Source organism: Mus caroli, chromosome 2 (genome assembly GCF_900094665.2).
Source record: "Mus caroli chromosome 2, CAROLI_EIJ_v1.1, whole genome shotgun sequence".
NCBI lineage: Eukaryota > Metazoa > Chordata > Mammalia > Rodentia > Muridae > Mus > Mus caroli.
In genome coordinates this window covers 78,584,500-78,598,668 of record NC_034571.1, presented here as the reverse complement: position 1 = coordinate 78,598,668, position 14,169 = coordinate 78,584,500, and the positions used below count along the sequence as shown (strand labels likewise).

The 14,169-nt window shown below is 37.5% G+C and overlaps 1 protein-coding gene across 2 annotated transcripts in view; it reads left to right on the top strand.

Moving 5' to 3' along the window:
• Positions 1-14,169, top strand: part of Calcrl (calcitonin receptor like receptor) — a 93,571-nt gene that overhangs the window by 52,626 nt on the left and 26,776 nt on the right. For both annotated transcript variants that reach the window (XM_029470780.1, XM_029470779.1), the window contains 3 exons: positions 1,434-1,544; positions 1,810-1,922; positions 3,369-3,460. In XM_029470780.1, coding sequence (XP_029326640.1) covers positions 1,434-1,544; positions 1,810-1,922; positions 3,369-3,460 — 316 coding nt within the window. The remainder of the gene's footprint in view (positions 1-1,433; positions 1,545-1,809; positions 1,923-3,368; positions 3,461-14,169) is intronic.

Genomic DNA, 14,169 nt, shown 5'->3' with positions numbered 1-14,169 from the left:
GGCGGGGTCGTGGGTAGCTGGCAGGTGTCAGCCGACCCTGTGCTCTCGCTACCCGGTGCTGATCTGGCCGGTTGAGGCCTGTGGCCCTACTCCTCATAAAATGTTTTTATTTTGTTGTTTTTGAGACAAGGTTTCTCTGTGTAGCCCTGGCTGTTCTGGAACTCTCTCTGTAGACCAGGCTGGCCTGGAACTCAGAAATCCACCTGCCTCTGCCTCCCAAGTTCTGGGATTAATGGTGGGCGCCACAACTGCCCAGCCCAACTTATTCTTTTTAGTAAAATCTAACAAAATACTTCATCCTCTGAAGTTTTCAGAATGATCCTTTAGAAGGGGTAAAAATATTCAAAATACTAACAGATATTAATATTAAAATAAGACAAGTCAATAACTATTGACCATCAGTTCAAGTAACATAAATTTATCTTTTAATAAAATACTTTGTTTTATAAAACTTGAATGTGACTGAATACCAATTCTATGTTAGCTGGCATCATTTTATTTGATATTATTATTTTAAAATTTGTGAACTAACTCCTCGCAAATGATCTAGATAAAGGCTTAAGTACTAAAAACTAATGTTGAGCAACAGGAAAATATTTTTACAATAAAACAATTCTGTGGTAAAAGTTCAGGATCACTGTTTATTTTATCTCAGAACTTTACAATGCATTTTGCAACTTGTAAAAAAATACTTGAGACTAAATTACCTTTCAAAAATACTTTGTGTGCCTGAAATCCATCTTAAAGATATCTATCTCACTCTGAAACCACAGAACCCAGTTTAAAAAAAGAGACATTGTGATGCATTGCGCTACCCATGTTCAAGTGTTTCACACACAGACTTATCTAATGGCAACTTGGATATGAATAATGTAATTTCTAAAGCAATGCAAGTGTTCTTCTATAGATCACAATTATTTTACCAGCCATGTATGATGGGAAACATTTTAAATTTATTTAAGATGACAGGAAAGAAAGCTGTGGTCGTCTTAGTTGCTTTTTAAAGGTTTGTAATTATTTAGAGTTTTCAGATACCAGAGTTGTTATGGCTCTATTGGGGCTAAAATGGTCACAAGATTGTTGTACAGATACATGATTATTAACAAATATTTCGCCGGTTGTGGTGGCGTACGCCGGTAGGATTTGCTGAAGGAGGCAGGTGCAGGAGGATCACAAGTTCGAGGCCAGCCTGGGATACACATTTTAAAGCCGGGCGTGGTGGCGCATGCCTTTAATCCCAGCACTCGGGAGGCAGAGGCAGGCAGATTTCTGAGTTCGAGGCCAGCCTGGTCTACAGAGTGAGTTCCAGGACAGCCAGGGCTACACAGAGAAACCCTGTCTCAGAAAACAAACAAACAAACAAACAAAAAAAGAGTTGACTCATGAGTAGCCACAGAGACTTGCTGACCCTTCACTTTTATTTTCTCTCTCAGGCCTTTACTGCAATAGGACCTGGGATGGATGGCTATGCTGGAATGACGTTGCAGCAGGGACGGAATCAATGCAGTACTGCCCTGACTATTTTCAGGATTTTGATCCTTCAGGTAGAGACCATAATTTAATTACAGATCTTACTGAAATCTGTAGAGTGAACATTGTTATTTAATATTTTAAGTGTCATTAAATATTAAAGACATGTTATTAAATGCATTTGGAACTTGTCACAAAGGTAGCCTCAAAAGATTTGCAGTATATAACTATCTTAGTTTTAACTCTCCACTACTGAATTCATTTAACCAAAGGGGGGAAAATTGAACAGAAACTATAAGTTTATTTAACTCTTTTTATTTTATTTTTTTATTATTAAAGAGAAGGTTACAAAGATCTGTGACCAAGATGGACACTGGTTTCGGCATCCGGATAGTAATAGAACGTGGACCAACTACACCCTGTGTAATAACAGCACGCATGAGAAAGTGAAGGTGAGTTGAAATTGTGTGAGTTAAAATTGGACTTACATTTTAAAATCAGAGCAATGCAGTACTAGAAAAAAATGCAGTGTTCCATTCCACAGTAAAACTGTTTCCTAATATCCTTTGAGAAGAACAATGAAAAAGAACCTGCGGAAAAGCTGCTATTAATTCTGTCATTACACTAGGGAAGTAACCCTGTTAGATAACTGTGTATTTATAAGTCAATGCCTCAGAATCGGGGTGGATTCTGATTTTCCAAAGAAAATATACCTTAAAAGTGTAATATAAGGGAAAACTCTCATTTCTAGTGAAATTCTAGAATTACCTCAAAACTTGTTCTTAGGCGAACAGGATACGCTCAGTGGGATTTAAGCCACCGCCTGCTCCTCAGGCCAGCTGGCTGTGCAGGACGCTCTCACTCTTGTTCCTGTGTTGAAACTTAAAATTGAAGCCATGGCTAAGGACAACAGTCACAGAGGAAAGCGTGATTGCGATATTTTTACGTATTTTCAGTTGTGCGTGTGCATGATTGAAAGTGTGGACAGTGACACGCGCTTCCTGTTTGGCACTTTATCTGCCTCATGGCCATGGATAAGAAAACCCTCTTGTGCTAAACAAGATAAGTGTACTTTCTTCCAGAGGCCAGGATAGTGTGATCACTCAAACCACAAGCTATCACTGTGTTACATATCATGTATGCTCTGCCTATTTAGAGGTGTTTAAGTTACCCAAACCCAAACCCAAACCCAAACCCAAACCCAAACCCAAACCCAAACCCAAACTCAACCAAACAACTAACCAACCAAGCAGGCAAGCAAGCAAGCAAGCAAGCAAGCAAGCAAGCAAGCAAGCAAGCAACCAACCAACCAACCAACCAACCAACCAACCAACCAACCAACCAACTAAACAAAATCTCTATAAATGGTCTGTTAAAAGAAAATAGAAAAAGAAAGCAAGCAAAAACTAATTGAATGTTAAAATACATTATATAGATCAAAGGATCTTTTAAATTTCCATATTAAGATCTGTCTCTGAGCCTCAGATTTGTGAAAAGAAATAGAAAAACCTCAATAGGTAAAGAAAGCCTTATCAGGTATTTAAAGTTTACTCAGGATCACTAAACTAAACCATTGAGTATTATTCGATTTTGAATATATAATGCTATACAGTATAAACTAGATCAATAAATGCATTACCTTAAAGATTCAATGTGACTTCTGATTCCTTAAATAAAAGAATATGTGGCTTATAAGTTTTTAATAACAGTTAGCAAATTTGTATAGATATTTTTCATTTATATATTTTCAAATATTTATTGGTTTTCAAGCAAGTGTTTGTAAATCTCTCTACATGCGCTTTTAAAAGTAGAATCTATTCATTTGAATTTTATCTAATATATATGTAGATTTTTAGATAGAGTTCATTCCATTTTTTTTTCTTATCACACAATTATAGACAGCCCTGAATCTGTTCTACCTAACTATAATTGGACATGGATTATCTATTGCATCTCTGATCATCTCTCTCATCATATTTTTTTACTTCAAGTAAGTACATTTAAATATCTTTTAATTTGACAACTGTGGTGAATTCAGATTATGTGCATATTGAGCTCATGTGAGGACAAAATATATAAAATATAAGTAATAATACTAAGTTTAATACTTAAAGTAAACTGGAGTATTTTTTATTTTATTTTAGTTTTATGAAATAGGCAGGGTATGATGGACTATCTTAATCATAATTCTATAAAATTATTAGGCATATAAAATTAAAGTATGTGCTTTGATCATGTTGATTTAGAGGGCCTTGTTTTCTTGGTATCCCCCATCACCTTTGGCTCTTTCTTTTAGCTTCCTCTTACCTAGAGTTTTCTGAGCCCTGAAGGGAGGGATTTGATAGAGACATCCCATTTATGGCTTAGTGTTCCAAGTTTTCATTCTTTGCATAATGTCTGGCTGTGGGTCTTATATTTGTTCCTATTTGCTGCAGGCAGAAGCTTCTCTGACAATGGCGGAACAAGGCACTGATCTATGTGTATTGCAGAATGTCATTAGGAGTCATATTATTGCTATTTTTTATGTAAAGGACAGTTTAAGAACATTTGGTTTTGCCTTCGGTCCCTGGGCTATCTACTCTCAGGTTCTTGGTCATTTGCGCAATGTCAGGTATGGGCTGCACCTTATGGAGTGGGCCTTGGGTCAAATCAGATATTGGTTGGTTACTCCCACAGTCTTCATGCCACCTTTGCACTAATACGCTGTGCAGGCAGGGATACCATTGTCAGTCAAGTGTTTAATTTTCTCTTTTGGTAACATGCTGAATGCTTTCCTATGCCAAAGATGCTAGAACATAGGGACGAAGGTTCTATGTAGGCACTATATTGACTTGTCTATGTTCAGTGAGTTGTGCAGATGTTGTATCCAGCAATGGGGCCTTGCTGTCGGTTTGTGGAGAGCAATCTGTAGTCTTGACAACAGCCTGGATTGTTTGGGGGCTCCCTTGAGACCCTTTGGGCCAACAACCCAATTAGATATAATCAATTGCAGCACTGGAAGCTTCATTTGGAGACAAGAGATGGCTAGATGGGGCTGCCTCCTCTGTTCTTCGGCAATTTGATTTAGATTGCCTTGATATAGGTACATGTTTTAGGAAGTTCCTACTGTATCAGGTTTCCTTAATTGTCGCTCCCCATATCCCTTTATCTTCCCCTTTCCCTACCCATGCACACTTGATCTTCCCATCCCAGCACCCCCATTTGTCCATAGCTCTCTATTTTATTTCCCTTTCCTAGTAAGATTTATCCTCATCCCTCCACGTCCCTTACTCTATAACTAATCTCTGTGTTTCTATGGACTGTTGCTTGTTTATCATTGACTTAAACAGCTAATATCTACATATAACTGAATAAATATCACATTCATCTTTCTCAGTCTGGGAGACCTCACTCAGGATGATGTTTCTCTAGTTCCATCCATTTACCTGCAAATTTCATTTAAAAAATTTTTTTAATCCATTGTGTAGATGTACCACATTTTCTTTATTCATTCTTCTGTTGAGAGACACATAGGTTGTTTCCAATTTCTGACTCTTATCAATTCAGCAGCAGTGAACATGTCTGAGCACTAAATGCCTCTGGGGTAGAATGAAACATCCTTTAGCATATGTCTAAGAGAGATATGGCTGGATCTTGATGTAGATTGAGTCCCATCTTCATGAGGAACTGCCACACAAATTTCCACAATGGCTGAAATTCTCATATGTGTGTGTGTACTGTGTTCCATGGGCAAATCTTATATGATAGGGGCCAGAGGAGGCATTAGATCCCCTGAAACGAGTTACAGATATTTGTGAGCCTTTGCATACGTCTGGGAATTTAACCTGGATTCTCTACAAGAGTAGCCAATTCTCTTAGGCACCGATGCATCTCTCTAGCCCCAGTTTTTACAATATATTTTAGTTTTATTATGCAAACCTCTTATATTTTTCAAAGCCTTGCAATTTCTTGGTCAAATATATGTGTTTTCGTGCTTCTTGAACTAGAGCAATTCAAAAGTCTCCCAAAGCAATATTCTCAGAATGAATTCATAGCATCCAGCTCTTCCAAACCTAAGATAGATTTCTTACAAACTAACCCATCTTCACCGGTGATGTCACCAGAAGTTCAGTTGCATTCATCAGAAATTTAGCAATAATTTGAGAGTCCATTCTCCCTTTCATTTCTCCTTATAGTCCTTTTCATATCCTCACCAAATCCAGTTTTAATCATCTCTGACACCATTACTACTAATTATGTCCTATGTAATTCTAAAAATTATTATTTCTTATCAGGGACTTACTGTTTAGCCCTTGCTGGCCCGAAACTGTATGTAGACTTGGCTAGTTTCAGACTCATGGAGATCTGTCTTCCAAATGTTGGGATTGAAGGTGTGTTCCACCACACCCAGCTGCTATTCTAATGGCTTTAAAAAATAAGTTTACTTTATTCAACTGTAGACAATCTTTTAAAAAAACTGCATCAAATGCAGAGCTTATTTGTTATTCTCTGCTTCCAAACATTAGAGTGCTTTTTTTTCCTGCATCTTACATGAACATGAAAGTGTTAATGAATCTTGCCTATCATTTTCTCTGCCTCCCTAGCCTGGTTAAATTCTTCATATCTGGGAATTATACTGGATCATTTTCTCAGTGGACTCTTCCTGAATTCTTTACTGAAGCTGTAATTAATTACAGTGGACATGGTGTAAAAATTTAAAAGCAGTTGAGAGATAATAATCTCTTTAAATTAAAAACCATTCCAGCTGAGACTCTTCAGATTAAACTGTCTCTATTTTTTAATGTAATAAGCCAAAACATCCAAGGGTATTACGTTTCTGAAGGCGATAAAGTTAATAGCAATTACATTGCATTCCAAAACCAGTAGTAAGAAAGAAAACAATGGACTCCTGGAATTCTAGGCCATATGCCCTCATGCAATTTTGATTTAGCAAAGATGTCAGTAAAGTACCCAACAAGTGAAAAGCAAAATTAATACTACTTCCTCATGTGAAAAAAAAAGTCCCAGAGTTAATAAAATAAATGCTCACTGGGCTTATGAGGCAAGTGGGGCCGCCAAGGCAAACAATACTGAAGCCAAACTGGACCAGGAAAAGTATAGTATCAGTCTAAATCTCTAATCAGACGGCTCATTCATTCAGTTCTCAATGGAGAAACACTGTCATAATAAATGGCTTATCAAGGAGATTGGGAAATTAAGGGAAACAATAGCTATGTTGATCAAATCATAACAGTACAAAGAATGTTGTTATAAGGGGTTAAGGTATACAGTGATAGGAGCTTAACATCTTAAGTACAAATAATTATAATTAGGAATAGAGAGTGTACAGTAACAAAGAGAAATAGGTGGTTTAATGTGAAAACCTCCTTTTTTGCCTTTTTTATTAGATATTTTCTTTATTTACATTTCAAATGCTATCCCTAAATTTCCCTATACCCTCTCCCCTGCCCTGCTCCCTTACCCACCCACTTCCACTTCTTGGCCCTGGCATTCCCCTGTACTGGGGTATATAAAGTTTGCAAGATCTAGGGGTCTCTCTTCCCAATGATGTCCGACTAGGTTAAAAGCTCTTAACAGATAAACAAAATGTAATGAACATGTAGTTATCAATAGACCTAATTGTCACTCAGACAGAAATCATATACTAACCCATCGAGAATATTCACATGGCATATCAGAGAAATGACTCAGTCAGTAAAGTGCTCTCTACATAAGTATGGGGACTTGAGTTTGGATCTTCAGCATTCATGTAAAGAGGTGGGAGCAGAAAATTGATGCCTCTAATCCCAGTGCTGGGGAAATAAAGAACTCTATGGTCCTGCTGGCCAGCCAATCTAGCCAAAATGTCAAGCTCCAGGTTCAAAGGAATATACTGCTTTAAAAAGTAAATTAGAGAATGTTTGAGGAAAATGTCTAGTGTCAACCGGTGGCCTCCACATGCATAAACACATGTACTTGTGCTTGTTCCCACACATGTACAACATGCTGAGCACATTCATACACGTAAAAGAATATTACAGTCAGTTGCTCTTATTTTGCATTGATAGCTGGAACTGAGGACTTACAATGTTCTTTCAAAGCCTAAGAATCTGTGAACAGAGAAGGAATTTTGTAATGAGAATTAGAGTGAGTTATGTTTAAGTGAAAATATGTAACAGAATCTGGTACTTGTGAAAATATTTTCGTGCAAAAGAAATTTATTAGGTAACTATCATTGATATGAATTTGAAAGAATTTCTGGCTTAGTGTTTTGATGTCTTTACTTACATCTGTTTTATTCTAAAAGTAAATACCATTCAACCAACATTTAAAGATTATAAGACTTAAAACCTCCAAACTATCTATGGAAATCACTTTTTCAAAGCTGAACTCATATATTTATTTAAAATACATTAGTTTCAAAGATACAATAGGCAGCTACAAACCTCATTCCCAAAAAGAACAGAAATTTCATATTGTCCCTAATTCTCTTCTTATGCTTTGTAAATTGGTAGCTCATTATGCTAAGTCATAAAAGATTAAGATTATTTATAGTGTTATAAATATAATCCCTTGAGTCTAAATAATTAGGAATAGAGTTTGTATAATAAAAGAAGAGACAAATTCAGGTGTTGGTAGTGCACACCTTTAATCTCAGTGCTTGAGAGTCAGAGGTAGGCAGATCTTTGAGTTCAAGAAGAAATTATGTGGCTAATTAAAAAGTTTATAGGAAAAAACAATTGAAAAATTAAAGATTACTATGTAATAAATACAAGTACTTGATATTTGCTAAAAATTTTGCTCTTAAAAATAATGATATATGTGGTGTGGGCTGGGGAAGACACCCAGAAGCCTGCCAGCCATGTGGTCCACCCACTGCAATGTGCAAGTATGTGTTGGAGAGATGGGAGCAAAAGAGAAACAGACAGGTTTAATCACTGTGCAGAGAGGTGGAACTGGAGACTGGAGGGTGGAGAGGAACAGCCAGATGGGAGTTGTCAGCCCTGCCATCTGAGACCATGGTGAAGTTATGGCTTGTACTGACACTGAGGGCCATGTCTGAGTCTGTGACCAGCAGCAAGGTCTGTGTTAATTTCCATGGCTCATATTACTACTAAAGACCATGTGGACATCTTTGTCTGGGCTGCTACTTGGACCATGCTGATGCCCAAGGGCTATGCAGAGCTAGCCTGGCCTCTCACTGGCTAAGGCGTTCTGGATGGCTGGCCCCATCTCTTGTTTGTGCCAGCACTTGGGAGAGGATCCTGGACCTTGCTTAGGCAGTGCAGTAGAGCTGAAGTTGGTGATGGGATTGGGGGTGACCTAGCCTGAAGGGCATGAGCACAAGAAAGCTGGCCCTGTTGTTCCTCTGCTGTGTGTGTGTGTGTGTGTGTGTGTGTGTGTGTGTGGGAGAGAGAGAGAGAGAGAGAGAGAGAGAGAGAGAGAGGGGGAGGGAGGGAGAGGCCCTATCCCCACCTTGACTCCTTGGCAGGCAGGAGAGTTGGTCCAAGGTCATGAGGGTGGGAGAACTGTCCCAGCCCCTCACTGGCTGTAGCACTCAGAAGAGCAGGCCCTGCACCTTGCCTGGGAAGCACAATAGAGCTAGCCCTGGTGGCAAAGGCTCAGACAAGGTGCCCCGAGGGTATGAGAGTGAGGGATCTGGCTCAGCCCCTCTCTGACTGCAGCATTAGTTGAGCTAGCCAGGGCAGTGCTGGAGGTCTCACTCTGGTGGTGTGACTGTGGGAGAGCTGGTAGGTTGATCAATATAGCTACCACCCAGGCTCACATCCAGGGCTTTGAGCTGGCCCATCCCCACATCTACTCAGGTATGAGGGCTGGAGTGCATCAAAGGGCCAATCCTGCAGATCCAAAGCTGTAGGATCTCCATGACACAGAGCTCAACAGGATAACTGAGACGAGTTCCAGAGCGGATCAAGTACTGATAGTGTGTAGCAGAAGCCAGAGGCTCGAACCAAACCAACGACTCACTGCAATGAACATTCACAAGCAAAGATGTGTGAACAGAAGGGTATACTGTGGGACACACTGTGATACTTCAGCTTCCACTGCGAGATAGTTTTTATGCTTTTTTTTCTTTTGGGTTAGGGAGGTTGCAAGGTTGTAAGACAGATACGAAGGGATTGGGAGATGAATCAGATTGGGATACATGTGAATCTCACAAAGAAGAAATTAAAAAATTTAAAAGTTATATAATGCACATAATTAAAATCTTATTAAATCAAATGAATCATTTAACAATTTAAGAAAGTTGGTTCTTGGCCTCTACAAAAATATTAAAAGACTGCAAATAATTACTTTGCTTATACCTAAGCTTTATACTAAAATTATAATGAACTGTTTATTTATTGGACTTTATTAAAAAATTATCAAACATCTTTTAATTGTGAGTTAGTATGACAAGCACACATTTGAATCTGCACATGATTTTTAATAAATGGAACAAGACTGTTTAAAAGCATGAGCTATATTTTAATCTTTATATCAATGCTTACTAATAGTGTGCTTTTCGCCCAATTCTGGCTTTAAGTAAGCTCAACGTTTTCTTTTCTTTTTTTTTTTAAAGTGAGCCATTATGTTTACGTTGTGTAACAGAACTTTCTCTGGGGACACACTACATATACATCTACTCACCCCAGATACAGAGCTCATGACAGAGCAAAGTATGAATACCACTAAAGTCCAACTTGGTGAACCAGTGAGTTTTATTGGAGTTACTTAGAGGAATATGGGTGAGGAGTTACTGACAGGAGCAAAAATGACTGACAGATGGCTGCATCACCAAGGACCACATCAACACATGTGACAGCTCACAAAGCTGGGAGCCTGGAATGCATTGCACAGTCTGCTGGCAGCTCAGCAGGTTGGAGAATTTCCCTTCCAGGTGCCTCACTTGGCCTAAACCCCTTCCACATAGTTGGTCTGGTTACTGATTTTTCCAGGCAGTTGGTTTGATCTCAGAGTCTTCTTTGCAGCTTATCTTCTTTGGAGGGTTGATTTCAACTGGTCTGAGAGGAACTCTTTTTTTGTTGCTTAAGCTGTCATGGAGGGGGCCTAGTGAACATGGTGAGTTTCAGGGACTTCCTGAGGCCTTTTGAGTTGTTTACCTTTCTGCCAGAGAAGCTTCCCTGCTAGGTGGAATGTTTCTATCTTGTAGGAAACTGTTAGACATTATAGACTCACACAGTGCCTGGCATTTATGAACTGTCCAGAAAACAATGAGTTACTAATTCACTTGGGAACACAAACTAGCTATATTTCTGTAATTACCCACCATTATCCACATGTTATAACCAAGCAAATTTTTCTGATGTTTTATTTATTTTTTAAAATATTTAATTTATTTATTTATTTACACTCCAGATTTTATTCCCCTCCTGTCCACCCTAATTTTTAAAAGTATTAATGCAGAGCTACAAAGACCTGTAGGAACATGAAGGAAGAAAGGACCCATGTGACTCACAAGTCAGGGATTTGTGATATGATATTTCTATTGAAAAGTATGTTTCTTTGATGAGCAGAATTTTAAAAGGTAGAAAATGTAAACTAGTAGGCATAAGACACTGTCTAGGCTAATTCTTATCTTTACTTATTTTCCAGTAAAGAATTAACTCTCCTTCTCAATCTGTGATCTTTCTGTTTGCCTTAGCTATTTCCTTTGACTTGAACATTCTTCAACATTCTTGTAGTTTCCATCAAGGACTGACTTGTCCATGCATCTTTAACTTCTGGCAAATTCCTTGAGGTTTTCTAGTCTTAATTTTCTCCATCAAGAAAGAAAGAAATTAGATCAGGACTCTGAATTCTGATCTGTAGAAGTATCCAAGGAAAATAAGATGGTAGACTATAGATAAAAAAAAAAAAGTCTGTGAATCTCAGGAATTCCTAGGTTTAAATGCTGCATGAAGCACGTTCATCAACTGTCGAGGATGATAGAAATTATTAGTTTCATGCCAAATAACCTGGAAACAATTTCTAGAGGAGCTGATGTTTCAGATAAAATCACTGTGTGTGAGAAAAATCCAACATCTTCCTTCTGCCTCTTAGCCCAGTTCCTTCTATTGCAGCCTTCTTCTGTTAGTCTTTGGTAGAAGAAACTCTTTCCCCACTTTGGTAACCAAGGGTCACTGACCCACCCTCATAAAAACCCAGAACTATACACAACGTTGATGCAGGGTACTGTTTGTTATTTTTTGTTTAGAAAGGGAAGGCAACAATTCTCTACTCATCTATGCTTTAAATTAGAAACAGAGAACACGAAATGCTCTTCACCAGATAGATTTGTTTTATATTAGAGCCAATTAAAGTAAAAAAGTCAGAGCAGGAGAATAAAAGAAAGGGAACAGAAAGGGAGGGGGAGATACAGAGCCATAACTTTGGGGTTTTCCAAGCCCTCAGAGGCAATCACTTACTCATAACAATCTTTGGAAAAACAAAACAGAATCCTCTAGATAAAAAAATAAATAAACTTTACTGGAATTAGATACAAATTATGTTTTAATTACTGTGCAAAAAGCTGAAAGCATAGCAAACCTGCCTTTTACTTTCAACTCAGATAAAAGGCTTGCACATAAAAAGGAGCACGCAGCATCTATCTGACTTGTCAGGGAAACGTTTTTTTTTTTTTTTCTTCTTCTTCTTAAATTTGCTTTGATTTCTTGAGAGAACATCTCTGCTGAAATTTTACATGCTAATTTTAACTTCTTTTAAAGCAAGTTGCATATTTTTCAAGCATGTAGAAATGATCTTTCTAGGTTATTGACATGAGTTCCAAATAAAATACAGCAGGAAAGAAGAGATCCTGTTGGTGAGTCAAGCATTCTCAACTTAGTGAGAGAGCCTGTGCTCATGCATATGGTTGTATGCTTTGTGTGTGTACGTTTCAAGGTGAATGACCCAAGCTCTTACCTTTATTCTCAGATTCATCTAAATACTTTCAATCAGTCTCATGAACTTTTAAAGCAGGTATCGTTTTTCCTTATAGCCATACTTTTCCTACAGAAATCTTATATAATTCGGCCTTTAAGATAGCTGAAAATCAAAGGAATCCTATGTTGAGTCTTTTCCCACATACAAATTTGTCTGGTAGACTTGACTGGGAATCCAGAACCATCACTTGAATGTGACTCATTTGTTGACTTTTGACATTGCCTTTGATCTGTTCAGGAGTTTGATAAGGGCTGAGTTCGTAATCACCTAGAGCTGTTTGCATGCCTGTCAAAGCCCACACCCACTACAGCCTTGCTTTCCAAACTGTTGTGATCTATTTGTTCTTTTGCAAGTTTTATGTACTTAGGTTAACTGACATGTCATATATATGCACCCTCTGCTTCCTTTTATCTTAGCGTTGCATATTGTTTACCTAAGTGTGTTTCTCTTAGTATTGTTTATCAACTCACACTCAGTCTATCTTCAAGTCGTAGTTTAATCAGGATTTTGAAAACTGTGTTCCTCATATTCAATGTCGTGCAACGTCAAACCAATTGCATTACATAATATGAGTCAGAGTTGCAAAAAACATCTTCAAACTATATACTGAATTATGTAATAAAACTGCATTTCCACATTAGAGTAATAGATTTAAATAAGGGCCACGCAGGTCAAGAAGTAGTAGATTTTACTCAATAAAAACTGTTTCAATTCTAAAATATCTGTTGCTAGTAGCTAATTGAGGAGAGTCTCATTTATGGAAATATAAGTAAATAACCTATTAGAAAATTGGGATTCTTTTAGGAAATAGTTGTATGATTTGAAACTACATATATATGTTAAAGATAAATGTTTATTGATATTTTATAAATATTAATTTCTTTATAACTTTATTTTATGTAGTTTTTTGAAAAAGTAAACCAAAAGGGTTATCTAATTGTATCTAAATTAGAATAATGTATAGAATGATACAAAATTATTTTAATTAAGCTGGCAAACCATTGTTTGGCATAGAACTATACAGTTATTTAAATGCATTAAAATTTTGTAGTTCAAAGAGAACATGTAATAAAAGTAATATTATTCCAGAGGTGAATATATGTGTAGCCTGGTCTTGTAGTCTTGCAGACATAATTAATTTATTTTCTTAACCCTTGCACACTGCACCCTACTCAGAATTGTATCATCATTTTAGAAGTTAGGAAACAAAGCCTTTGCGCGACTAGATACTCTACTGCTACTCTTGCAGGTGAGGTACTCAGATGTCAAAAACCAAGATCTTAAAGAAGATGAGGATAATTAGCAAAGTGGATATAGTAAATAAATATATACATACTTAGAAATTATAACTAGAAAGCAGAAAAATAAAAAACAATTGACTGAAATCTTCCAGAATGAAGGAAATATTTTGTAAGTTAATCTCTTAATCTCTTTATTTTTTTTTTTTCACCTGTGCAAGGGTGCACTGCTGCCTTATGCTTTCTGGTCTTCCTTCTTTTCTTCCTCTTCCTCCTCTGCTTCCTCCTCCTCCTCTTCTTCAGAACATCACATTCATGACTTAACTAAGGGCATCTTCTCTACCTAAAATCCATGTCCCTGCTGTTGTCTCCTTGTTGGGTCAGTCCTGAGTAGACCATTTAACTTTGACCACAGTCTTAATATTTTTTCCTCTTTCTTTGTTTCTTTGTTTCTTTGTTTCTTTGTTTCTTCCTTCCTTCCTTCCTTCCTTCCTTCCTTCCTTCCTTCCTTCCTTCCTTCCTTCCTTTCTTCCTT